The sequence below is a fragment of the Hyla sarda genome, chromosome 2 (genome assembly GCF_029499605.1).
Source record: "Hyla sarda isolate aHylSar1 chromosome 2, aHylSar1.hap1, whole genome shotgun sequence".
NCBI lineage: Eukaryota > Metazoa > Chordata > Amphibia > Anura > Hylidae > Hyla > Hyla sarda.
Genome location: NC_079190.1, coordinates 158,176,634 through 158,203,768, shown reverse-complemented (window position 1 = coordinate 158,203,768; position 27,135 = coordinate 158,176,634). Strand labels below are relative to the sequence as shown.

General features: G+C 43.0%; 1 protein-coding gene across 1 annotated transcript in view; it reads right to left on the bottom strand.

Moving 5' to 3' along the window:
• Positions 1-8,125: 8,125 nt before the first annotated feature.
• HS6ST3 (heparan sulfate 6-O-sulfotransferase 3) overlaps positions 8,126-27,135 on the bottom strand; it is a 725,337-nt gene continuing 706,327 nt past the window's right edge. Inside the window, exon 2 of the mRNA XM_056555606.1 lies at positions 8,126-11,541. Coding sequence (XP_056411581.1) covers positions 10,833-11,541 — 709 coding nt within the window. The 3' untranslated portion in view covers positions 8,126-10,832. The remainder of the gene's footprint in view (positions 11,542-27,135) is intronic.

Below are 27,135 nucleotides of genomic sequence, written 5' to 3'. Positions count from 1 at the left end.
GCGCTGTACGAGTGGCTGAAGTGCATGCACAGTTTCCTTGCCATTTTCAGGATGTTTTGCAAATGGGGGTGAAGACTTGAGTAAGCGCTTGACAACCACATTCAACACATGTGCCATGCAGGGCGCATGTTTCACACTTCCTTGTCGCAGCGCAGACACGATGTTCTTCCCGTTGTCAGTCCCCATGGTTCCCATTTCCACATTTCGTGGTGTAAGCCATACTCCGATTTCTTTACGAATGAACTTTAACAGTTCCTCCCCTGTATGACTCCATTCGCCAAGGCAAACCATGTGAAGAACAGCTTGACACCGCCGTGCCCTTTACACATGGTACGATGAAGGGCCACCGAGATTTGGCCGTGCAGTCCGAGGACACGGTGGAGGATAAGGAGGCGGCGTCGCACACTGTAACAGGACAAACTGCCTGTGAGCAAGAGCGTGGAGGAGGAAGCGGTGTGACCTGTCCAAGTTGCTGTTGTGGCTGTGCAGGAACCACATTTACCCAGTGAGCCGTAAAAGTAAAGTATTGTCCCTGCTCGTAGTTACAGCTCCACACGTCAGCACTGCCGTGCACTTTTGAACACACCGACAGGCTCAAGGACTGGCCCACCTTCTCTTGTACAAACTTATGCAGGGCTGATACTGCCTTCTTCGCAAAGAAATGACGGCTTGGGACTCTCCACCTCGGCTCTGCACAAGCCATCAATTCTCTGAAAGGTGCAGAGTCCACAACTTGAAAAGGGAGGGACTGCAACACAAGCAACTTGGACAGGAGCACATTCAACTTCTGCGCCGTTGGATGAGTGGGCGCATACTGTTGTCTCTTGGACATGGCTTCGCCGATGGATTGTTGACGGAATGGCTGACTAAAAGCGGGAGAAGCAGGAGCGACAGAAGGAGAGTTTGACACACAGCTCCCTTCGGCTGAGGTGGTGGAGCCTTGGCTGGATGAAGGAGGGAGCGGATGGCCACTGGGTGATGCAGCAGGCTGGACCCCTACATCGGAGCCACGGTTCTCCCAGGCCGCTTTATGGTGGCAAAGCATGTGTTGACGCAGGGCCGTGGTGCCGACATTGGGACCCTGGCCACGCTTCACCTTCTGCCGACAGATCTTGCATATGGCTACATGAACCTCCTCCGGACGCCTTATGAAAAACTTCCAAACCGCCGAGTAGCTGATTTTCCCACCCGCAGTCCGCACTAATGGACTGCTACTGGTGCCTCCTCCAGGAACCCCTGTTCCACTGCCTCTCGGAAAGCTAGGCTGCCCCGAATCAGGTGGTCTCCCCCTGCACGTTTGGCTCCTGAATTTCCACTACTGCCACCACGCTGACTGCCAACCATGCTACCGCCTTGCTGCCTCAAGGGCAACCTGCAACTCTCTTCTCCTGATGATGATGAAGCCCCTTCAGCACCCGGCTCCCAATTGCGATCGGCTTCATCATCATCAACAGTTGTGTGCACGTCACTGATGTCCTCCTCAGGTTCCCCAACAGTGGCTGCTTAGGGACCCTGAACACTTGCAACACCGCCTCCCACGTCACTCTCCGCATCACTACTTGGCCACCAAGAGGAGCAAGCAGCGCATGTCTCATCCCCTTCTTGGCTGTCCAGTAGCTGCTGACTGTGCTCTATTAGATCGTCCTCAGTAAATAGTGCAGCTGAACCCACAGCATAAGATACTTCTTTAGGAGAGGGAACAGCATAGGACAAAGGCAATGGGAGGACAGGGACTGCTCCCGGGCCATGCCAACTGAGGGTTGTGTCTGAGGAACCCACCGACTGTTGACTGGGGGTGTCAGAAGTCACTTGTGATGATGTGAATGAGCGTGTTAACCAATCCAAGACAGCAGATGGGTTGCTGGTGGAGACACGACCGCTGGCTGATAAAGGGAGCTCAGGCCTCTCGCTGCGACTCCTACTGCCACTCGCCCCAAGTCTGCTGCCAACTCTGCCTGAAGTATTTAGGCCTCTGTCACTCCTCTGTGCAAATCCTGGCACTTCTCTGCCTGACATACTAAGTGTGTTTATGAGGGTATTACGATACGCTACACTACTCTTTAAACAGTATTTGTCTAGAACAGCAGCAGGTGATTACTTACGGCTGTCCTTGAACAGTATGTAGGCCCTTGACTGATTAACAGGTACTAGATGGTACAATACTTGGATGTACCTATGCGGTATGCACTGATGAGGGCAGTAATATGCCTAACTATACACAGAAAAAACTCTGTATTTTTGTAAAACACCAGCCGGTGGATACTAAGGTTTGGACTTTGACAGTACGGAGCACCTTGACAGCTTAACAGGTACCAAATGGTGCAATACTTGGATGTACCTATGCGCTGTGCACTGATGAGGGCAGTAATATGTCTTTTAGCAGAAAAACTGTATTTTTGTAAAACACAAGCCGGTGGATACTATGGTTTGGACTTTGATGGTATGGAGCACCTTGACAGCTTAACAGGTACTAAATGGTACAATACTTGGATGTACCTATGCGGTATGCACTGATGAGGGCAGCAATATGCCTAACTATTAGCAGAAAAAAACTCTGTATTTTTGAAAAACACCAGCCGGTGGATACTATGGTTTGGACTTTGACAGTATGGAGCACCTGGACAGCTTAACAGGTACTAAATGGTACAATACTTGCATGTACCTATGCGCTATGCACTGATGAGGGCAGTAATATGCCTAACTATTAGCAGAAAAAACTCTGTATTTTTGAAAAACACTAGCCGGTGGAAACTATGGTTTGGACTTTGATGGTATGGATAACCTGGTCAACTTAACAGGTACTAAATGGTACAATACTTGCATGTACCTATGCGGTATGCACTGATGAGTGCAGCAATATGCCTAACTATTAGCAGAAAAAAACTCTGTATTTTTGAAAAACACCAGCCGGTGGATATTATGGTTTGGAGTTTGACGGTATGGAGCACCTGGACAGCTTAACAGGTACTAAATGGTACAAGTAACCCAGAAAAGATCCTTGAGAAGGCATTAAATCGAGCATTCGCACAAGATAGAAAAACTCTACTAGATAACAGCACTAAAAATAAGAAATGGAAAAAAACACATTTAAAGTCTCAAAGTACCACTCTACCCCGTTTCTCTTTTGCATTTAAATTTAGCCCCTTGGAAAAAATGATAAGAACAGCTATTCATAATAATTGGTCTTTGATTAAAAATTATACAGATTTAGGAAAATTGGTTCATGAAAAACCTTTGATAGCCTTCAAACGGAGTAAGAACCTGAAGGATGTGGTAACCAGAAGCAACTTTCACTCCAAATCGAATACCTCAGACTGGCTGTCAAGAATCGGCCCCACGGGCAACCATAAATGTGGGACATGCATTTGGTGTCCCCATATGAAGACAGGAAAATTTACGGTGATAGGAGGTGAAAAAATCTATATTAAAAATCTCATTACCTGCAGAACACAATGGGTTATTTATGTGATGGTTTGCCCGTGTGGCCGCTTCTATATCGGCAGCACTAAACGTACATTGAGCACACGTTTTTAGGGAACATGTTTATTCAGTTAGATCTAAAAAAGGTGCTCCCCGTTTTATTGAACACATGAATTCTGTACATGGAGGGAACTGTAGTGGCTTACTCTTTCAGGGGCTAGAGGTGATCCGCAGCAAAGAGAATACAGACAAAAGAAAAATTCTACTTCAAGCGGAAGCTAAATGGTTAATTAAATTGAATGCTGCTGGAAACCTAGGGCTGAATGAAAGAGTCGACTACAGTGTCTTTTTATGATACACCTATTGGTATTATTTATTGCAGAGTGTCCTTTTGATAAAGAAAGTTGTTTGATTCATGTTTTTAATGTTTTAATATATATGTTCTTGATTAAGTAGTTTGCACCTGTTCCGTGCGCGTCACCAGAGAGAAGCTTCAAAAAGGTGATGCAGCACGGAACAGACAGGGTCTGAAGAAGCCTGAATGTGCACGCGCAACAGCTGTCACCCAGTCTTACTCTGATTAGCTGAGTCCTTGGAAACGTCCGTGCACCATGTCTGTTTTTGCACCTTAAAGAAATAAAGAATTATCGGCACAGTACCCCGGTGAGTGACGTCCCTGCTTTCTACATATGTTTTGATACTAAATGGTACAATACTTGCATGTACCTATGCGGTATGTACTGATGAGGGCAGTTATATATGTGTAACTATTCGCAGAAAAAACTAAAAAAAAAAAACAGCCAGTGAATAGTATTGTTTGGACTTGCACAGTATGTAGCCAGCCCCTTGACAGATGAATAGGTACAAAATGGTACAAATGCACTAAAGTCCACTGAACAATCACGTATTTCTGAACAGCAGCAGGACCCAACAGTGCAGCACCACAAAAAAAAAAAAATCCAGGGATTAAACCCTAAATTGCACTCTTTCACACAATTCTGAGCAGCAGAAGATTTGTGGAGCAAATAAAAATAAACTCAATTGGGCTGAAAAATGAGGAGATAAGATGCTTCAGAAAGTTCTGGCAGCTTGTTGATCTATATGAGGCAGCTGACAGCTATCTGTCCCTCTCTGCTGCAATGCTCAATAACGTGAATAGGAGGTTTAGCTATCAATGATCCTTCTCAGTGTAACAGCAAAGCACTCTGCACTCCTGTCTTTCCCTAATGCTGATGTGACTAGCAGTTGCAGTGTAACGCTGTGGTATGAGCTATTCACACACACACAGTCCCGTCCTCTCCATCTGAGTTCATTGATGAAATGAAGAGAGGCAAGATGGCCGCCGATTATATAGGGGCTGTGACATCACAGGGGTCAGTGAACACTGATAGGCTGCATCTCACATGTGATTCAGGGTCAGCCCGCCTACCTTCATTCCCGCCGCTGTTTTCCGCCCTCCCATAATCCCCTGCCCCATGTACTGACATGTGGATCCGCCATCGTAGCTCTCCAATAGCCTGGAACGCTGTAAAATGGAGTTTAATGAAGCAATCTGTGCAATAGAATCGCTGCGATATTTGCATTCGTTGCGAATCGAATTTTTCATGAAATTCGTAACGAATTCGGGTTCGTCAACTTCGATTCGCTCATCTCTAGTTGCGTCCTTCCAAATACCCCTCCTGTTACACACTCTGCATTTTTTCTGGGATCGTCCCTTCTTTCCAGTGTGGGGGACTTCACCTGGAAAGTGTTGGCCTGGGACAATCCTGACACCTATTACTTCAGTTCCTTGGGAAGTCCGGCCTGCTCTTTCCCGGTAAGGATCAGGACCTTTAGGACTTCTTCTTGGAACTGGAGGAATGTCCCTGTGTTGTCAGCGTACTGGGACAGTACAAAAGAGTTGTACATGGCAACCTGTACCATGTAGACCGCAACTTTCTTGTACCATACCCGTGATTTCCGCATGGCCATGTATGGCTTGAGGACTTGATCAGAAAGATCAACTCCCCCCATATACCGATTGTAGTCCAGAATACAATCGGGCTTGAGGACCGTTGTTTTGGTACCTCGCACTGGGACAGGTGAGCTGCCGTTACCATGAATATTGGTCAGCATAAGGACATCACTCTTATCCTTATACCTGACCAGCAACAGGTTTTTATGGGTAAGGGCACGGGACTCACCCTTGGGCATAGGTGTCTGGATCAAATTTAGAGGGAGGCCTCTCTGGTTCTTCCGCACGGTCCCACAAGGGGACGTGAATCTGGTGGCAAGGGATGTGAAGAGAGGGATGCTGGTATAAAAGTTGTCCATGTACACATGGTATCTCTTATCCAGCAATGGGTGCACAAGCTCCCAAACGATTTTCCCGCTAACACCCAGAGTGGGGGAACAATCTGGGGGTTCAATACGGGAATCTCGTCCCTCATACACCCTAAACTTGAGAGTGTACCCGGAGGTACTCTCACAAAGTTTATAGAGCTTCACGCCACACCGCTCCCGCTTCGAGGGAATATACTGGTGGAAGAACATTTCTGCTGCATTAATGGCGTACCATTCATTGGGCGTACAGATTCGTCTGCTCCACCATCAGATTGACAAAACTGTCACTGAAAAAATAACTGAAATAGTCAATTTCACTGAATCCAGAATTGTCAATCCAGATTGTGGAGTCGCCAACAAACTCCGGAACCCGTGGCTGATAACCCTCTGGGGGTGTCCAGACAGGTTCACCGGAAGGGGACTCCGGTAAACTTGTCTGGGGGGTCAGACTCCTAGTACGAGCGGCATTGTCGCTCGCACTAGTGCCGGCCACTGGGCCACTTTCATGGGGGGTGTGCGTGGCCTCGCCTGGCGGCATCTCTGCCGCCGTACAGGTGACTCATCATCAGTACTAGATGATGAGGAGGACGATGAAGAACACAGGAATTTAGGATCTTCATCTTCCTCAGTGACAGATTCGCAGTCGGAGGCAAGAAAAGCGTATGCCTCCACTCCCGAAAATGCCTGGTGGGCCATCCCCTTTTTTCTACGGTGGTGGGGGGGCGGTTTTGGGGGGGAGGGTGTGTGTGTGTGGGGGAAGTATGTAGTGTTGTGTGCTTGGTGTATACTATGTATAACGGTGTGTGATTAGAAATCACACACCGTTATATAGGGAAAAAAAGCACTGCGACCAGAAAAAAAAGGGGGCCAAATGCAGCGCCTTGAACCCCTAATAGGGCCTGCGTCACACTGAAAAACTGCAGATTACCCTTGGGGACCTATTAGGTGGTCAGGGGGGGGGGCAAACATTTTTTTTTTTCCTTTTTTTTTTTTTACTTTTATTAATTTTTAACACGTACCTGTCCCTGGGTTTAATATGTCCCTGCTCTAAGGGGGATCTTCCGTCCAGAGGGGGCTCGGATCGTGCAGAGGGGGGTCCCTGGCTTTCTCCAGCAGCTCTGACCGCTGACTGAACCCAGCCAGCGGCGGGAGCTGTAGGAGGATGCCGTTAACCCCTCCCCTGCCGGTTATTATTGGTCCGGCCAATAGCAGCGATCCTGGGGGGGTGACGAAATCGTCATCTCCCCATAGATACAGTGAGTGATAGGGGGTGTATCCTACACCCCCGATCGCCATGTATCTCCGGGTCAGCGGGTCACATGTGACCTGCATCACTGGAATAGCCGAAAATCGCAAGTGTGAATTCACTTGCGGTTTTCTGCGATCACCTACATGGGGGGGGGGATCTGATGACCCCCTGGGCATTTGCGAGGGGTGCCTGCTGATCGATATCAGCAGTCACCCCGTTCCGGTCACCGCCGCGCGTACAGGTATGCCCTTGGTCCTTAAGTACCAGGGAGCAAAGGCGTAACTGAACGCCCTTGGTCCTTAACAGATTAAAAAAAAAAGCTGATGACGTTCAATCTATTCTACATTTTGATTGAACAGACGCGTTGGTTGTATAGCAAGGGAGTAATATACCTATTAGATGGTGTACAGATTAATTGTTCATCCAGTATGATTAACTTGGGGGCAATATTTATAGTTAATTCCCCTTTTCTTTGTTTGTGATAGTACCGCTTTTTTGACACACACACCCATTTAAATATTTGGTGTAGTTTTAATGATTTAGAATAAAGGTTAAATTTTATGGCACCTTTCTTTAGTTTTTCACACATGTATACTTCCTCAAACCCTCAGTATAAAGCATCCCTGTACTTTTAGGTAACTTTTAAGGCCAAGCCGTTATATATGTACACAAGAAGTAACACTATTTTGACCATTACATAACTTATATAAAGCTTTTTTTTACTTTGTGAATTAAATAAGTAATTAGGAATGGTCTTTATCCATTGCCATGGTAACTTGTTGCTCTGGTCGGTGACATCATCACATCGCCTCTACCCTTTCAACGCAGCATACTCTCTGTCATAATGCAAGAGAACAGTGCTGGAGTGGGGAGCAATATGTAACATCGGAGTTCCAATTGAGCAACAGCTGTCCCAGGTTTACTTACCATTTATGGATTTACCTGCATTGATCTGGATGACATATTCTCTGTTATACAATGACGCTGTTCATAGGAAAAGAATTGCAGTGCAAGAGAAAACATTTTAACTTTGGCACCATCGCAAAGGAAATCACTATTGACTACAGATGTTAAATTTATTGAAAAAACTGTTTTTTGATTTTTTTCTGGGAAAAATTTAAGAAGAGATGCAGAAAGTTTAAAACATTTTAATGCTGCATATTGGTCTCATTATTTTACTGAGAGGAGGAAAATTTACTAGTCAGCCAGACTCAGAAAATAGACAACAATATCTGTGACATTATCTATGATGGGAGAAAACATTATCTGTGCTGGGGGAAAATTATATTATCTGTGATGGGGAAAAACATTATCTGTGATTGTTAAAACATTATCTGTGATGGGGGAAAACAGTAATAGGAATCAGATAGAGAAAGGTCAATTAAGGCTGATCTGAGAGGATGGAAACAGTCAACTACTGGAATGCCAGCAAGATGGAGCCCAGCAACTACCAAACTAAACTCAAACCTCCCTGCAGTGCCCCTAGAGACAGAAATGCATATTGTTCTTCTTTAAAAGTTGCATTCTCAGTATATGAATTGTTCTAGGATTTGCTTGTTTTCAGGTGAGACTGTAGAACATGCAAAGCTTCTCAGATGTCTTCCATGAAAGTCTAAATGTTACATAGTTTGAATAGCATGTTATAAACATATTATTTATTATTATAAAAGATCATATATAATTTCATTTTTCAATTCTTTTTCAATTCTTTTTCACTATAACAGAAAAAAAAAGTTTTTTTTTTCTCCCAATTTTTCAGTTTCTTTCTCCAGGCTATCCCATCTCTAGTACTGAAAGGAATTTTTCAAGGGTATCTATTTAGAGTGCACCATAAACTGCCTAAAAGTCACATCTTTTTGGCGCAAAGCAGTTGCATACAAAACCATGATGGGACATTTGGTCAGTGTATGCCAGTCATGATAAATGTCCCCCATTGTTTTTTTTAATTGGACACTCCCTTAAAGGGGTATTTGTATTTCCACCTTGACATATGGTATAACCACATGATAGATTATTGGGAATACGGTATAACACTGCAGAAAACATTGTTTCTATAACGTAATCTAGCCTATGGTACTTATATTTACCCCTGGAGGAGTTACTTAAAGTGTGCTTAGCACATGTGGATCCCAGGGGTGGAACTCACATCTATCAGACATTTTATTACATATCCACTAAGTATGCTCTAAATGTTGAGATGGAAATACCCATTTAACATTCTTTTGTGCTATTAGGGAAGCACTGTTTTCATAATAAATCTGCTAGCATTCAATTATCTACTGCAACAGTCCTCCACCATAACACCCCCACATAAACTCCAATTCTGACCACATAAAAATTAATATTATTGGTTAGATATTAAAAACAAAAATAAGCAAAATCAGCATACCCAAAACATTTTATGATCATTCACACTGAAGGTGCTGTTCAACAAAAATAGCAAGAAATGTTTCAAGCAGATTATGCATGATCAACATAATGGAGTCTACTAAATGTTAACTATGAAGGTTAAAAGAAATATATCATCTCTATATCACGCTCTGAGCTGCAGACTTGGGCAGATAACTAAGAGGGAGATAAAACATACGCTACCTGTCTCTTAGCTGATGGTTCTTTGCAAAGTTATAAAAACATGTTTTTCTTATAAGCTTAAGAGTCACATAGGCCCTGTTGAGCTGCAGAATGTAGGCTTTCTCCCTCCCCCACTCCATTCTGCTCTCAATGATTGATGAACAGGTTTTAGCTTTCAACACTGAGGCTTGTACATCAATCGAACAGGTCATGGAGGGATAGGGTAGCAGGAAGGTTTGTATGCTGCAGCTCAGTTTGGCCTCTATAACTCTTCAGTTTAGAAGGAAAACAATAACTTGCTTGTGTCTGCAGAGCTGAGCATGATATAGAGCTGACATATTCCCTTTAAGATAATGATGAAATCAGAACTGTGAACTAATATATGTATATTAAATTTTCTTTTATGGTATGAAAGACTGCAGTTATCATTTAATCATGTTTGCTATTTTTTCAAAATGTTTATGAAATTTTACGAGTATTTACAAACATCTGTTAATACTTTTATCATGTGATGCATCCGTAAAGACATACAGTGAAATCTCTCTAAAGGACCACCCCTTGTCTAGACCAGATTTTATGTGAAAAATTTTCAGTTCACCATGTATTAGGCATTGTGACTATTTTCCTTAAGAAGACCACCCCCATGAAAGATCCCATTTCAGTGCAATTTTGTGTGACCTTCTCAAAGCGGTTTCACTGTATCTGATATAGAAGATGACAATCATAGGACTTAATCAGAATTACTATAAATATTTTTATTATCCACATACTTTCTTTGAATGAAACACAACATTAGTTTTCATCTTATCACACCACCTAAAAATAGTTAGAATTTTATACATTGAAAATGTAGAGTTCAATCAACTGCAAACAAAGGAAACAAGCAAACATTTGAAGAGTGCACAGAAGTCCATTTGATATTTCCACAATTTCTACCTGCGTGTTTTATGTTTACATTTTATGTCTTAAAAACCTGTAATGACAGATGACAACAAGACCATGTCACAAATTAAGAAATTGGAGAAGTCTGAAGAATAATCCTTATACTGAATGGTGACATTCCATGGAACAAATAAACTGTAAGTGCAACTCATTGAGGAAACTGCTGTAAAAGTCTTCCACCGATTCCTCCACATTATATTAAATATTTATTTCATGAATAGATTTGTTTTCCCTTTCAAAAGTTCAAATTGAAAAGATTTTAAAAATCCTTGATAACAAATTTTTAAAATTTTGCCTATTTTCATTTTGAAATAAAAAGTTGGAAATGTCACCATCTTGCTACTTGACTGTTATAGTCTTCAGTAGTTGCAATGTCTGTTGGTTTTTCTTCCTTGTAAATTGGATGGGCTTTATGCTCCCTAAGAAGCCTCCTTTCTTCCTTTCGCTTTTCTCTTTTACGCTGATGCTCTAGTTGTCTGGTATACTGAAAACGTTGTAAAAAAAGGTCCTTAGCATATTCATATAACTGCATGTCTAAGTAGTTAAGTTCTTTGATCCGTTTACGTGACCACTCATCAATGTCCACATTTGAGGCCCTGGTACTATTAAATTGAGTAAATGGAGAAATAAACTTGAGATTGAATGTTCTCTCAAATAGAAATTGTGTTTTTCTTTGGAACTCAGTCAAACCATAAAAAGCCATGTTTTTAAGGTTATTCTTGGCACTCTGTAGAAGAATGTCATTCCTTTCACTTTCATTCATAAAAGTTAAGTTGTAACAGCCAACTAGACTAAGGTCAGCAAGCATCCGCACTTGGCGGTTATTAGCCAGGTTATAGCTGCAGTCCATGAACTCTTGTAATGTGACTCCAGACCAGTCGTCCCCAAGATAACATGTAGGCAATTCATCTGGTGTTGGACTTCGTCCATCACAGACATGTAGTGAAGCCTTCCAAGTTGCACCTCTCTGGACATGTTTCCATTCACTCAGGTAGCGAGATACAGGATCCCTCAACATTGTGATATAATAGAAGTTCCTAAAAGAAGTAAAAGGAAATGTTTTACAAATGACAGGTTATACAGTAAGAACATAAAACATATCACACAATATTTTTTTCTTGTTTGCAAAAACATAACATATTTAACTGAAAACATAATGTTAGAGAGAAAGTGCAAAACACATTTATGAAGAAATGGCTATGCAGTTATTTCAATAAACCAATGGTTCTCACATTTATATATGTTGACTTTTAAAAATATTATTATATCTTTTGACATCATTTTAGTTAAATCCTAAAGCATAAAACCATTTAGCAAACATTCAGAGTAATTCCAGTGAAGCTGTTGAAAATGGTAGTTTATTACAATATGTTCTTAGCAAGTGGGAAATTAAAAATGTGTTTCTGGATTGTTAACAGAAATAAGGATCCTGAAAAGAATAAAAATATCCATGGCCTCTCTTTGGTAGGTAATCATTTAATCCATCTTTAATCTTAATAGCTATAACTAAAACTACTAGATAGTCTTAAGAGCATCAAGACAATGCAATATGGATCATGGCATTCTCAAATGGGCTCAGTAAGGTCTGACATCATTTGGCTAGCTGCTGGTTAAGATTCAAAAAAATCTAATTCAAATGTTCAAATTCAAATTGTTGGCATAACATTATCAACTTGGTTCATCTGTTGGTGAAAATATTGTGCCTATTTTCCAGTCATTATCCACATCTACTGCTTTTAGATACAAGACAAAATAAATTAAATGGAAACACGAGAACAGATAGCTTTCGGGCACTGCTCGGCTCTCTGTGCTATTATCCAGGTATGTCTTCACCGCTGAACAGCTGCTACGAATTGCACTGGAGGTGCCAATTAAAAAATGAAGCAAATGTATGCCAAATAGACAATATGGAGGGATAAAGCAAAGAATCACACTCACCAGATTGAGGAATCCAAGGTAGGAAACTTTATTCCAAGTAGTGGATGGTGCAGCAAACAAAGAAACACATGTTCCAAATGGGGGAGGGAGAGTGACCGCTCTCAGAACGTGGGGGAACACCACTAGGCAACTAGTTTTGTGTCAGAGGACGCTTCTTCCGACCAAGTGTGTACGCTTTCCTCAGTGGTGGTTACACTTATGTACATAACAGACGGAAGTCAAACAGAAAAAAACAACATAAGATAAAAAGAAGAATGCAATACAGTGCAATCCATAAAAAAGAACCAATGCTTACACATTGTTTCATTCATTAAGTCCCAAGGGACTGGTGTCATCAAGTTTAATAATTCATAAAGCTTCTCTAAGCAATACATTTAGATGCCTATCAGTGCCTAAAGGGACATTCTCGTTCAAGGCCTGCAAATTGTAATCCCTCTGTCCGTCCGGCCTCCTTGATATTCAATCAAGTGGTAGATGAAACGGGGGAACCCTTCCCTGTTCTTAGGGAATATAAATGTTCTCTAATGCACGTGCATCGTTTTCGCTTGGTTTTGCCAACATAGAAAAACTTGCATGGGCATATGAGGCATTAAATACTTGATGCCACCGGTCCCTTGGGACTTAATGAACAAAATGATTTGTCAGCATTTTTGTAAGTCACTCTTTTTTCTAGTGGTTTTAAAATTCTTTTTTATGGGTTGACTGTATTGTATTCTTCTTTTTAGCCTGTTATTTTTTCTGTTTGACTACCGTCTGTTATGTACTTAAGTGTAACCACCACTGGGGGAAAGTGAACACACTTGGCCGGAAGAAGCGTCCTCTGATGCAAAACTAGTTGCAGCGGTGTGCCCCGTGTCCTGAGAGTGGTCACTCTCCCTCCCCGCATTTGGTACATGTGTTTCTTTGTTTGCTTCACCATCCACTACTTGGAATAAAGTTTCCCACCTTGGATTCATCAATCTGGTGAGTGTGATTCTTTGCTTTGTCTATCCATATTGTCTATTTGGCATACATTTGCTTCATTTTTGAATCGGCACCACCAGCGCAACCTGTAGCAGCTGTTCACTATCAGCGGTGAAGACATACCTGGATAACCGCACAGACAGCCGAGCAGTGCCTGATAGCTATCTGTTCTCTTGTTTCCATTTCATACTAAAGTGCTGCCTTCAATTGTTGTTTGTATCATGAGCCCGCTGGAGCCTCTTGTCACATATGGACTTTGAATTTTCACCAGCTTTAATGGACACAGTTATTACTGCAGGCAGAGTGGACGTGGGGGCATACTTTACGTCTTGTGACTCTCAAGATGACTTGTTTTCTATGAGCACAAAAAACCTTGAGTACCAAGTTCACTCCCTTGGTGAAAAAGAGGTGCTTCTCTATTGGACAATACAAAAAAAAAGTGGAAAATCTAGTGACTTTGGGAGAGATTTATCAAAACCTGTGGAGAGGCAATGTTGCCCAGTTGCCCATAGCAACCAATCAGATAGTTTCTTTGATTTTTCAGAGGCCTTGTTAAAAATTTAAGAAGTAAGCTGATTGGTTGCTATGGGCAACTGGGCAACTTTGCCTCGGCACAGGTTTTAATAAATAACTCTTTTTTGTTTTGTGCAAAAACACGTTTTTGCATGAGGGACATTGGTACAGGCAGGCCCATGGCACAGCCATGGGCAAGCTTGTATCATGCACCTATGCAAATGTGTTTCTTCCAGTCTCAGAACAGGAGGTAATTTTTTCCACGCAGAACCTTTTCATCAGATAAATATATAACACTATTAACATGGTCTTCACAAGTCAGTTTGAGGGGAAGTCTTTGGACTTCCTAGACTTCAGGTTCTAACTAAAGGATAACATCCTACATACTTCAAGCTACTGCAAAGAGATTGTGAAAAATTTGCTTCTACAATATCAGAGCTTGCACCCTTCATATATCAAAATTAACATCTCTTACAGCCAGTTCCTCAGGCTTAAAATAGTAAACAGTGACCATGCAAAATTTTTGGAGCAGGCTGAAGCTCTTACTTCATGACTGCTCGAATGAGGTTATCCTATGTCAGTGATCAAAAAAAGCTATGAAAAAAAAAACAGAGAAAAAACCCAGTGAGGAGCTTTTAAAACCAAAAAACAGGAAAAAAAAAAGCCCAGTGGTGATAGTTTCCTCACCTTTTCTTTTGCCAATTCTCCATTGAACAGCACTATTAAAAAGATAATCCATGACAATTGGTCCTTATTTGAACAAGATGCTGATCTAGGAGTTATGGTAAGAGATAAACCTAGGATAACTTTCAGAAAATAAAAAAAATTTGTCAATTACATTAAACAAGGTAAAAAGAAGGTTTCAGGAAAAAAAAAGGAAAAATGGTTAAAGGAATGCCAACTGAAGGGCAATTACCTTTGTAGAAATTGCAACTACTGCCAATTCAATTTAGCAAAGAGAAACTTTGTATTGGGTGGAGTTTACATTTTTTGCTAACCAATTTGTTTCAGACAGTACACTTATAATGAAGATTGCCTCACATGCCCATGCAAGTGTTGCTATGTTGGCAAAAGCAAGCAAAAACTATGCGCATTATAGAATATTTGTATTCCCTAAAATCAGGGAAGGATTCCCCCAATTTCATCTCCCACATGATTGAATATCATGGAGGCCGGACGGAGGGATAAAAATTTGCAGGCCTTGAACTTGTAGAGAATTTCCCTTTAGGCACCGACAGGCATCTACATTTATTGCTTAGAGAAGCTTTATGGATTATTAAACTTGATGCCACCGGTCCCTTGGGACTTAATGAATGAAATGATTTGTCAGCATTTTTGTGAGTCACTCTTTTTCTAGTGGTTTAAAAAAAAATTTTTATGGGCTGCACTGCGTTGTATTCTTCTTTTTATCCTATGTTATTATTTTCTGTTTGACTTCCATCTGTTATGTACTTAAGTGTAATCACCAATGGGGGAAGGCGTACACACTTTGTCGGAAGAGGCGTCCTCTGACACGAAACTAGTGGTGTGCTGCTGCATTCTAAGAGCAGTTACTCTCCCTCCCCGCATTTGGAAAATGTGTTTCTTTGCTTGCTGCACCATCCACTACTTGGAATAAAGTTTCCTACATTGGATTCATCAATTTGGTGAGTGCAATTCTTTGCTTTGTCTCTGCATATTGACAAAATAAATGAATTGACTGCAAATATCACTGTATTAAGAGTGTAAAACCCCCACACAGGTTGTAGTATAATTAAAGTATGCATAAAGTATTGCCTAAAAAGAAGACCAAATAAAGTAGAGGTAACCTTTAGAACAATAAAAATGAATGTTGTAGGTGTATTCCACTGGAAAACATTTTTTTTTTAAATCATCTGGCACCAGAAAGTTAAACAGATTTGTAAATTACTTCTATTAAAAAATCTTAATCCTTCTAGTACTTGACTTTCCTTTCGCTCTCACCACACTGCTCTTTGCTGACACATCTGTCCATGTCAGGAACTGTCCATAGCAGGATTTTTCTATGGGGATTTGCTCCTGCTTGGGACAGTTCCTGAAATGAACAGAGGTGTCATTAGAGAGCACTGTGGTTAGGCAGAAAGGAAATTCAAAAAGAAAAGAACTTCCTGTGGATCATACAGCAGCTAAGTACTGGAAGGGTTAAGATTTTTTAATAGAAGTAATTTACAAATCTGTTTTACTTTCTGGCACCATCTGACCACTAAGACCCCCTGTGGTGCATCCTGAAGCTGCAGACGCCAGATCATCCATTAATTTTTATGGGAATTACAAAGATACCTGAGGAAACCCTGCTGCTAAGGAGAGGACTCCCCCAGCCCCCGCGCTCACTTCTTAAGTATTTATTTTTTTTTGGCTGGATGACTCCTTTGAGGCCCATTTCACACTGAAGTTGCGCACCGTTGGAGAACGTTCTTCAGGCACTTTTTTTTTGTGCCTTAATGGATGATCATTTTGATGGGGCACAAGGGGAAACAACGGGTCTTGACAGATCCGTTTACTATTATGGGGTCCGTCGGGTGGTGCTGTTTTTAGACTGGAAATATTGTTGCATGATGTATTTTTCCTCCCTCTATTCTCCCAGGCTTCCCCGATGGATGTTACACTGCTGTGTCCGAACGGCAGTGTGAAAGAAAACTAACATTCATATGTAACATGTCTGATATCTGTTTAAAATTACACAAGAATGCAAAGGAAAAAAAAAAACAACTATGCCAACTGTGGAAATCTGAACAGTGACCACAGTTGGGTTTTGTGCACTGTATACTGGAAACATAAAACTAAGTCTACTAAGTCTACTTAAACACTTGCTGCATGCATTTGAGTGTGCATAAATACACCTATATACTGTAGTTTCACATAAACTAGGGTAACCGCAACTTTGCCCATGCACTGTAGTCTTCTAGATATCACTCAAAGGTTTACCTAACACAACTTCAGAAACGAGAGTATGTGGCTCATGCTTTACCTGTCTTGTGTGTCAAAAGATGTGCATTGTTCCTGTATTCTGAATGTGTCTGCCTGTTGTGGCCTGCTGATGTAGATTTTTTGCTATACTGCGGGTCCTGCCCCAGCCGATTATCTTCTACGAAAATTAATGCCAGTGTAAGCATACCGTGTAGCATGGTATACAAATATAATGTTTTTGTTTAAATATCCCTCTGTTGTAAGAGGGTGTACAGTAAGTGACCTTTAACCCTAAAAATTTAGAACTGTTTGCTAAATTTTATATTGCTTTATACAGGGTGGGCCATTTATATGGATACACCTTAATAAAATGGGAATAGTTGGTGATATTAACTTCCTGTTTGTGGCCCATTAGTATATGTGAGGAGGGAAACTTTTCAAGATGGGTGGTGACCATGGAGGCCAATTTGAAGTCGGCCATTTTGAATCCAACTTTTGTTTTTTCAATAGGAAGAGGGTCATGTGACACATTAAACTTATTGGGAATTTCACAAGAAAAACAATTATGTGCTTGGTTTTAACATAACTTTTTTCTTTCATGAGTTATTTACAAGTTTCTGACCACTTATAAAATGTGTTCAATGTGCTGCCCATTGTGTTGGATTGTCAATGCAACCCTCTTCTCCCACTCTTCACACACTGATAGCAACACCGCAGGAGAAATGCTAGCACAGCCTTCCAGTATCCGTAGTTTCAGGTGCTGCAGAATGGGCAAAACAAAAATTGGAACAGGACCCTCAGTTTACGCAGATTTTGTTCAGTGATGAGGCAAACTTTTATGTGAATGGTGAAGTTAACAAACAATACCACCGCTATTGGTCTGACACTAACTCACATTGTATAGATCCCTCCAAAACTGTTGGAACACAAAAATTGATGGTATGGTGTGGTATATGGGGTACAAAGATAGTGGGGCCATTCTTCATCAATGGAAACCTCAAGGCCACTGGATATGCGAAATTGCTACATGATGATGTGTTTCCCTCTTTATGCACTGAAGCTGGCACGTTCCCTGAGTTTTTCCAGCAAGATGGTGCACCACCACATTATGGGTGTCAGGTCCGAGCATTCCTAGATGAACAGTTTCCTGGAAAGTGGATTGGTCGTCGTGGGCCAGTTGAATGGCCCCCAAGGTCTCCCGATCTGACCCCCTTAGACTTTTATCTTTGGGGTCATCTGAAGGCAATTGTCTATGTTGTGAAGATACGAGATGTGCAGCACCTGAAACTACGAATACTGGAAGCCTGGGCTAGCATTTCTCCTGCGGTGTTGCTATCAGTGTGTGAAGAGTGGGAGAAGAGGGTTGCATTGACAATCCAACACAGTGGGCAGCACATTGAACACATTTTATAAGTGGTCAGAAACTTGTGAATAATTCATGAAAGAATAAAGTTACGTTAAAACCAAGCACATCATTGTTTTTCTTGTGAAATTCCCAATAAGATTAATTTGTCACTTGACCTTCTTCCTATTGAAAAAACAAAAGTTGGATTCAAAATGGCCACCATGGTCACCACCCATCTTGAAAAGTTTCCCCCCTCACATATACTAATGTGCCACAAACAGGAAGTTAATATTACCAACCATTCCCATTTTATTAAGGTGTATCCATATAAATGGCCCACCCTGTACAGTAAATATGTTGCATTTCATGTAAAATGTTCTAGATCAGTGTTATTCAACTCTAGCCCTCAAGGCATCCCAACAGGTCATAATTTCCCATACAGGAAGTCATATGTCAAGGAGGCGGAGCCAGGCTAGTCAAGTGCCATAGCCTGGCATGCCTCCTTGCTTACCATCACCTTCTAGCCCCTCCTTGGCTGATATACAGTTCCCGGTACCTCAACCAAGTAGGGACAAGGAGATGTAGGCAAAGAAGGAGGTATGCCAGGCTGTTGCACTCGAGCAGCTTAGCCTTGCCTCCTTGACACTTAGCTACAAAATAAAAAGGTGATTTTACAAGTTTGGCAAACATCATCAGCTGCAGGAAAGGTACCACATACTTTTATTTCCTAACAGGTATCCAACTGTGTCTGCAGCTCTTAGCAACAAAAGCAGCTGACAGATTTACTTTAAAGGGGATTCTGAGGTGGCGCTATAGGTGGCATAGCCCTGTTGTAATTCAGAGCCAAGGGTTAAACTAATGTTTAGTATAGCCACAACAATGTCACAACTGTACTGTACTGTGAGACCACACTGCATGTATACATAGGTGCAGCTGACAGCTTGTGGGCAGAACTATTATTTCAGCAGGTGTCCCAGCTAGTGCTTACTGCAAAATGATGAGATACTATCAACCAGTAAATCCTTTTTGGAGTGCAATACGATATCATATGATGGATGGCATGTTCTTTTGCATTCTATAGTGTTTATCACATTAATCAGTCATTGACTAGTGATGTCACAAAGTGAGTGCCACGAATAACAAAAATAGACCCTACATTGTTTCTTTTTCTATATGTGTATAATTGTTATTACTACTATTAATAATATTAGTAGTGCTGTAATATAAGCTTTTAAAATGTACACTTTTGTACACATTTATATTGTTACTAGCTGAGTACCTGGCGTTGCCCGATTTTTCCTCCCTAATCCTTGATGGGGAGGAAAATCAACAAACGAGGAAGCTTTTGACTTCATATCCCATCCTCATATATTGTTGTCCTATCCCAACCCCATATCTCGTCCTCATATCCCGTCCTTACATCCCGATATCATATCCTATCCTCATATCCCGTCATCATATCTCGACCTCATATCCTGACCTTCTATTCCGTCCTCATATCCCGACCTCCTATCTCGACCTAATTTCCTGTCGGGGTTAATGACTCATTAACTCCTATCCCATCCTCATATCCCGACCTCATATCTCAACCTCATATCCCGACCTCCTTTCCCGTCCTCATATCTCGACTTCCTATCCCATCCTCATATGCCATCCTCATATCTCGACCTCATATTCTGACCTCCTATCCCATCCTCATATCTTGACCTCCTATCCCGTCCTCCTATCTCGTCCTCATATTCCGTCTTCATTTCTCAATCTCAAATCTCATCCTCATATCTCGACCTCATATCCCGTCCTCATATCTCGACCTCCTATCCTATCCTCCTATCTTGATCGCATATCCTGTCCTCATATCCCATCCTCATATCCTGACCTCATATCTCGACCTCATATCCTGACCTCCTATCCCAACCTGCTATTCCGTCCTCATATCCTGACCTCCTATCCCGTCCTCCTATCTTGACCTCATGTCCCATCCTCATATCCCGTCCTCACAACCCATTCTCATATCTCGACCTCCTATCCCAACCTCCTCTCTTTGTGAGATGGGGTGTGGCTTGCAAGCCAGATTGACACATTCAATAGGAGATGCAGAGCAGAGATTGTGAAGTAAGGTACTGGAAGTCCCATATACTCGCATGGGAATTGAAACAAAAACCCATCTTTTATGTAAGGGTGTGGGTATGGGTTAATTTAACTATCACATATTTTTATTTGACATATAAGTAATATGTGTATCAGGTATTATTGAAATACCTCCAGCCGTACGGAAGTTGTATGGGAACATACATTTCCCATAGACTTGTATGATACTTTAAACAAAAACCCTGACCCTCACAAATGGGGTAGTTCAGGGATAAATTAACTATCCTATATTTTAAGTGGACAGATAAGTAACATTTGACCAAGTATTATTGAAATAGTTCCAGCCGTTTGGAAGTTATGCAGTAACATATATTTCCCATCAACTTGTATGGGACTTTAAACAAAAACCCCAACTTGGCAAATAGGGATGAGTAAGGGTTAAATCACCTATCCTATGTTTGTTATTGAAATATAAGTAACATGTTTGCCAAGTTTCATGTTAATATATTTAGCTGTTTGGACTTGATGCTGGAACACACACACACACACACACGCACATGCACACGCACGTACATACACCCATACACACATTGTGGGAGATTTATCAAATGATTTAGACTGTTTTTTTTTAACCTGTCTAAATTTGTCGCACAGAAAGTCGCAGTCTAAATATGTGCGACTTTTCTGCGACTTTTGCTTTAGAGGATTTTTAGAACATGATGCATTGTAGTCTATTTTTAGACGGAAAAATGCCTTGGTGCTAAATTTATCAAAAGCGACTTTTCAGCGACAAGTCGCATCGGCTGAATGTGCACCAAAATGTCAGACCATGCTGGAGCAGGTTTAAATACAATCTAAAGAATAGATCTCAAAGTCCATGCACAGGATTTATCAAGAGCCTTGCGCCTTTTGATAAATTAGGTGCACAATAGACCAGCCTAACGCTCTGCAGTTTGGTCTATATTGATGCGGGACATAGACAACTTTGCTAAATATCCCGCATTGAGTTTTATATCTATCTATCTATCTATATATATAAAACTCAACGTGTGTGTGTGTGTGTGTGTATGTATGTGTGTATGTATGTATGTATGTACGTATGTTCCACAAAAACTTCCAAACGGCTAAAGATATTAACATGAAACTTGGCACACATGTTACTTATATGTCAACAATAAACATAGGATAGGTGATTTAACCCTTACTCACCCCCATTTGCCAGGGGCGGGGTATATGTTTAAAGTCCCATACAAGTCAATGGAAATACATGTTACTGCATAACTTCCAAACGGCTGGAGATATTTCAATACCTGGTACACGATATTTCGATAATACTTGGTCACATGTTACTTATATGTCCACTTAAAATATAGGACAGTTAATTAAACCCTTAACTACCCCCATTTGTGAGGGTCGGGGGTTTTGTTTAAAATCAATGGGAAATGTATGTTCCCACATAACTTCCGTACGGCTGGAGATATTTCAATACCTGGTACACATATTACAGATCGGGATATGAGGACGGGATGGGAGGTCGGGATAGGAGGTTGAGATAGGAGGTCGGGATGGGAGGACAGGATAGGAGGACGGGATAGGAGGACGGGAAATGAGGTTGGGATAGCAGGTCGGGATAGGAGGACGGGATAGAAGGACGGGATAGGAGGTCAGGATAGGAGGTCGGAATAGGAGGTCGAGATATGAGGATGGGAAAGGAGGTCGGGATAGGAGGATGGGATAGAAGGATGGGATAGGAGGTCGGGATAGGAGGTCGAGATAGGAGGATGGGAAAGGAGGACAGGAAAGGAGGTCGGGATAGGTCTGGATAGGTCGGGATGGGAGGTCGAGATATGAGGATGGAAAAGGAGGTCGGGATAGGCGCTTGAGATTTGAGGACGGGATTGGAGGTCGGGATAGGAGGTCGAGATAGGAGGATTGGATATGAGGACTGGATAGGAGGACGGAATAGGAAGTCGGGATAGGAGATCAGAATAGGAGATCGAGATAGGAGGATGGAATAGGAGGACGGAATAGGAGGACAGGATATGAGAGCGGAATAGGAGGTCGGGATAGGAGATCAGGATAGGAGATCGGGATAGGAGGTAGAGATAGGAAGTCGAGATAGGAGGTCGGGATGGAAGGTCGGGATAGAAGGTCCAGATAGGAGGACGGGATAGGAGGTCGGGATAGGAGGTTGGGATATGACAAGAATATTTGAGGACTGGATATGAAGTCAAAAGCTTCCTCCTTTGTTTATTTTCCTCCCCAACAGGGATTAGGAAGGAAAAAAACGGGTAACGCCGGGTACTCAGCTAGTCTATATATATAAAACTCAATGTGTGTGTGTGTGTATGTGTGTGTGTATGTGTGTGTACGTTCCACAAAAACTTTCAAACGGCTAAAGATATTAACATGAAACTTGGCACACATGTTACTTATATGTCAGCAACAAACATAGGATAGGTGATTTAACCCTTACTCACCCCCATTTGCCAGGGGCGGGGATTATGTTTAAAGTCCCATGCAAGTCAATGGGAAATATATGTTACCGCATAACTTCCAAACGGCTGGAGATATTTCGATAATACTTGGTCACATGTTACTTATATGTCCACTTAAAATATAGTTAATTTAACCCTTAACTACCCCCATTTGTGAGGGTCAGGGTTTTTGTTTAAAGTCCCATGCAAATCAATGGGAAATGTATATTCCCACATAACTTCCGTATGGCTGGAGATATTTCAATACCTGGTACACATATTACGGGTCGGGATAGGAGGTCGGGATATGAGGTCGGGATAGGAGGTCGGGATAGGAGGTCGGGATAGGAGGTCGGGATAGGAGGTCGGGATAGGAGGTCGGGATAGGAGGTCGAGATAGGAGGTTGAGATAGGAGGTCGAGAAAGGAGGACGAGAAAGGAGGATGGGATAAGAGGTCGGGATAGGAGGTCGGGATAGGAGGTCGGGATAGGAGGTCGGGATAGGAGGTCGGGATAGGAGGACGGAATAGGAGGACAGGATAGGAGATCGGGATAGGAGGTCGGGATATGAGGTAGGGATAGGAGGACGGGATAGGAGGTCGGTATAGGAGGTCAGCACAGGAGGTCGAGATAGGAGGACGGGATAGGAGGTACGGGTCGGGATATGCGGACGTGATGGGAGGTTGGGATAGGAGGACGGGATATGATGACGGGATAGGAGGTCGGGATAGGAGATCCGCATAGGAGGTCAGGTAGGAGGTAGGGATAGGCGGAGTGGATAAGAGGACGGGATAGGAGGTCTGGATAGGAGGTCGAGATATGAGGACGGGAAAGGAGGTTGGGAAAGGGGGACGGGATAGGAGGATGGGATAAGAGGTCGGGATAGGAGATCGGGATAGGAGCTCGAGATTGGAGGACAGGATAGGAGGTGGGGATAGGAGGACTGGATAGGAGGACGGGATAGGAGTTCGAGATAGGAGGACGGGATAGGAGGACGGGATATGAGGTTGAGATAGGAGGTTGAGATAGGAGGTCAGGATAGGAGGACGGGAAAGGAGGACGGGACAGGAGGTCGGCATAGGAGGTCGGGATAGTAGGATGGGACAGGAGGATGGTATAGGAGGTCGGGACAGGAGGTCGAGATAGGAGGACAGGATAGGAGGTCGGGATATGGGGTTGGGATATGACAACAGTATATGAGGACGGGATATGAAGTCAAAAGCTTCCTCCTTTGTTTATTTTCCTCCCCAACAAGGATTAGGAAGGAAGACCAGGCAATGCCCGGTACTCAGCTAGTATATATATAAAACTCAAGGTGTGTGTGTGTGTGTGTGTGTGTGTGTGTGTGTGTGTGTGTGTGTGTGTATGTATGTATGTATGTTCCACAAAAACTTTCAAACGGCTAAAGATATTAACATGAAACTTGGCACACATGTTACTTATATGTCAACAACAAACATAGGATAGGTGATTTAACCCTTACTAACCCCCATTTGCCAGGGGCGGGGCTTATGTTTAAAGTCCCATGCAAGTCAATGGGAAATATATGTTACTGCATAACTTCCCAACGGCTGGAGATATTTCGATAATACTTGGTCACATGTTACTTACATGTCCACTTAAAATATAGGATAGTAAATTTAACCCTTAACTACCCCCATTTGTGAGGGTCAGGGTTTTTGTTTAATGTCCCATGCAAATCAATGGGAAATGTATGTTCCCACATAACTTTTGTACGGATGGAGATATTTCAATACCTGGTACACATATTACGAGTCGGGATATGAGGACGGGATGGGAGGTCGGGATAGGAGGTCGAGATAGGAGGTCGGGATAGGAGGACGGGATATGGGGACGAGATATGAGGTAGGGAGAGGAGGTCGGGATAGGAGGACGGAATAGGAGGACGGGATAGGAGGAGGGGATATGAGGACGGAATATGAGGACGGGATAGGAGGTCAAGATAGGAGGTCAAGATATGAGGACGGGAAAGGAGGTCAGGATAGGAGGACGGGATAGGAGGTTTGGATAGGAGGACGGGATAGGAGGACGGGATAGGAGGTCGGGACAGGAGGTCAAGATTGGAGGACGGGATAGGAGGAGGGGATTGGAGGACGGAATAGGAGGAGGGGATAGGAGGACGGGATAGGAGGACGGGATAGGAGGACGGGATAGGAGGATGGGATAGGAGGTCGGGATTGGAGGACGGGATAGGAGGACGGGATAGGAGGTCGGGATAGGAGGTTGGGATAGGAGGACAGTATAGGAGGACGGTATAGGAGGTTGGGACAGGAGGTCGGGACAGGAGGTCGAGATAGGAGGACGGGATAGAAGGTCGGGATGTGGGGTTGCGATATGACAACAATATAGGAGGACTGCATATGAAGTCAAAAGCTTCCTCCTTTGTTTATTTTCCTCCACAAAAAGGATTTGGAAGGAAAAACCGGGCAACGCCGGGTACTCAGCTAGTATATATATAAAACTCAATGTGTGTGTGTGTATGTATGTTCCAGCATCACGTCCAAACGGCTAAAGATATTAACATGAAACTTGGCACACATGTTACTTATATGTCAACAACATAGGATAATGGGAAATATATGTTACTGCATAACTTCTCAACGGCTGGAGATATTTCGATAATACTTGGTCACATGTTACTTACATGTCCACTTAAAATATAGGATAGTAAATTTAACCCTTAACTACCCCCATTTGTGAGGGTCAGGGTTTTTGTTTAATGTCCCATGCAAATCAATGGGAAATGTATGTTCCCACATAACTTTTGTACGGATGGAGATATTTCAATACCTGGTACACATATTACGAGTCGGGATATGAGGACGGGATGGGAGGTCGGGATAGGAGGTCGAGATAGGAGGTCGGGATAGGAGGACGGGATATGGGGACGAGATATGAGGTAGGGAGAGGAGGTCGGGATAGGAGGACGGAATAGGAGGACGGGATAGGAGGAGGGGATATGAGGACGGAATATGAGGACGGGATAGGAGGTCAAGATAGGAGGTCAAGATATGAGGACGGGAAAGGAGGTCAGGATAGGAGGACGGGATAGGAGGTTTGGATAGGAGGACGGGATAGGAGGACGGGATAGGAGGTCGGGACAGGAGGTCAAGATTGGAGGACGGGATAGGAGGAGGGGATTGGAGGACGGGATAGGAGGAGGGGATAGGAGGACGGGATAGGAGGACGGGATAGGAGGACGGGATAGGAGGATGGGATAGGAGGTCGGGATTGGAGGACGGGATAGGAGGACGGGATAGGAGGTCGGGATAGGAGGTTGGGATAGGAGGACAGTATAGGAGGACGGTATAGGAGGTCGGGACAGGAGGTCGGGACAGGAGGTCGAGATAGGAGGACGGGATAGAAGGTCGGGATGTGGGGTTGCGATATGACAACAATATAGGAGGACTGCATATGAAGTCAAAAGCTTACTCCTTTGTTTATTTTCCTCCACAAAAAGGATTTGGAAGGAAAAACCGGGCAACGCCGGGTACTCAGCTAGTATATATATAAAACTCAATGTGTGTGTGTGTATGTATGTTCCAGCATCACGTCCAAACGGCTAAAGATATTAACATGAAACTTGGCACACATGTTACTTATATGTCAACAACATAGGATAGGTGATTTAAAGGGGTAGTCCAGTGGTGAAAAACGTATCCCCTGTCCTAAGGATAGGGGATAAGTTTGAGATCGTGGGGGGTCTGACCGCTGGGGCCCCCTGCGACCTCTCTGTACGGGGGCCAGGCTCTCCGGCCATTTAGCGGGTGTCGACCCCCGCACGAAGCGGCGGCCGACACGCCCCCTCAATACATCTCTATGGCAGAGCCGGAGATTGCCGAAGGCAGCGCAAGTCAATGGGAAATATATGTTACCGCAGAACTTCCAAACGGCTGGAGATATTTCGATAATACTTGGTCACATATTACTTATATGTCCACTTAAAATATAGGATAGTTAATTTAACCCTTAACTACCCCCATTTGTAGGGGTCGGGGTTTTTGTTTAAAGTCCCATGCAAATCAATGGGAAATGTATGTTAGCACATAACTTCCGTACGGCTAGAGATATTTCAATACCTGGTACACATATTACAGGTCGGGATAGGAGGTTGGGAATGGAGGACCGGGATAGGAGGACCGGGATAGGAGGGCTTGGATAGGAGGTCTGGATAGGAGGTCGAGATAGGAAGTCGGGATAGGAGGTCAGGATAGGAGGTCGAGATAGGAGGATGGGATATGAGGACGGGATAGGAGGTCGGGATAAGAGGTCGAGATAGGAGGCTGGGATAGATGGACTGGATAGGAGGTTGCGATAGGAGGTCGGGGTAGGAGGTCAGGATAGGAGGTCAGGATAGGAGG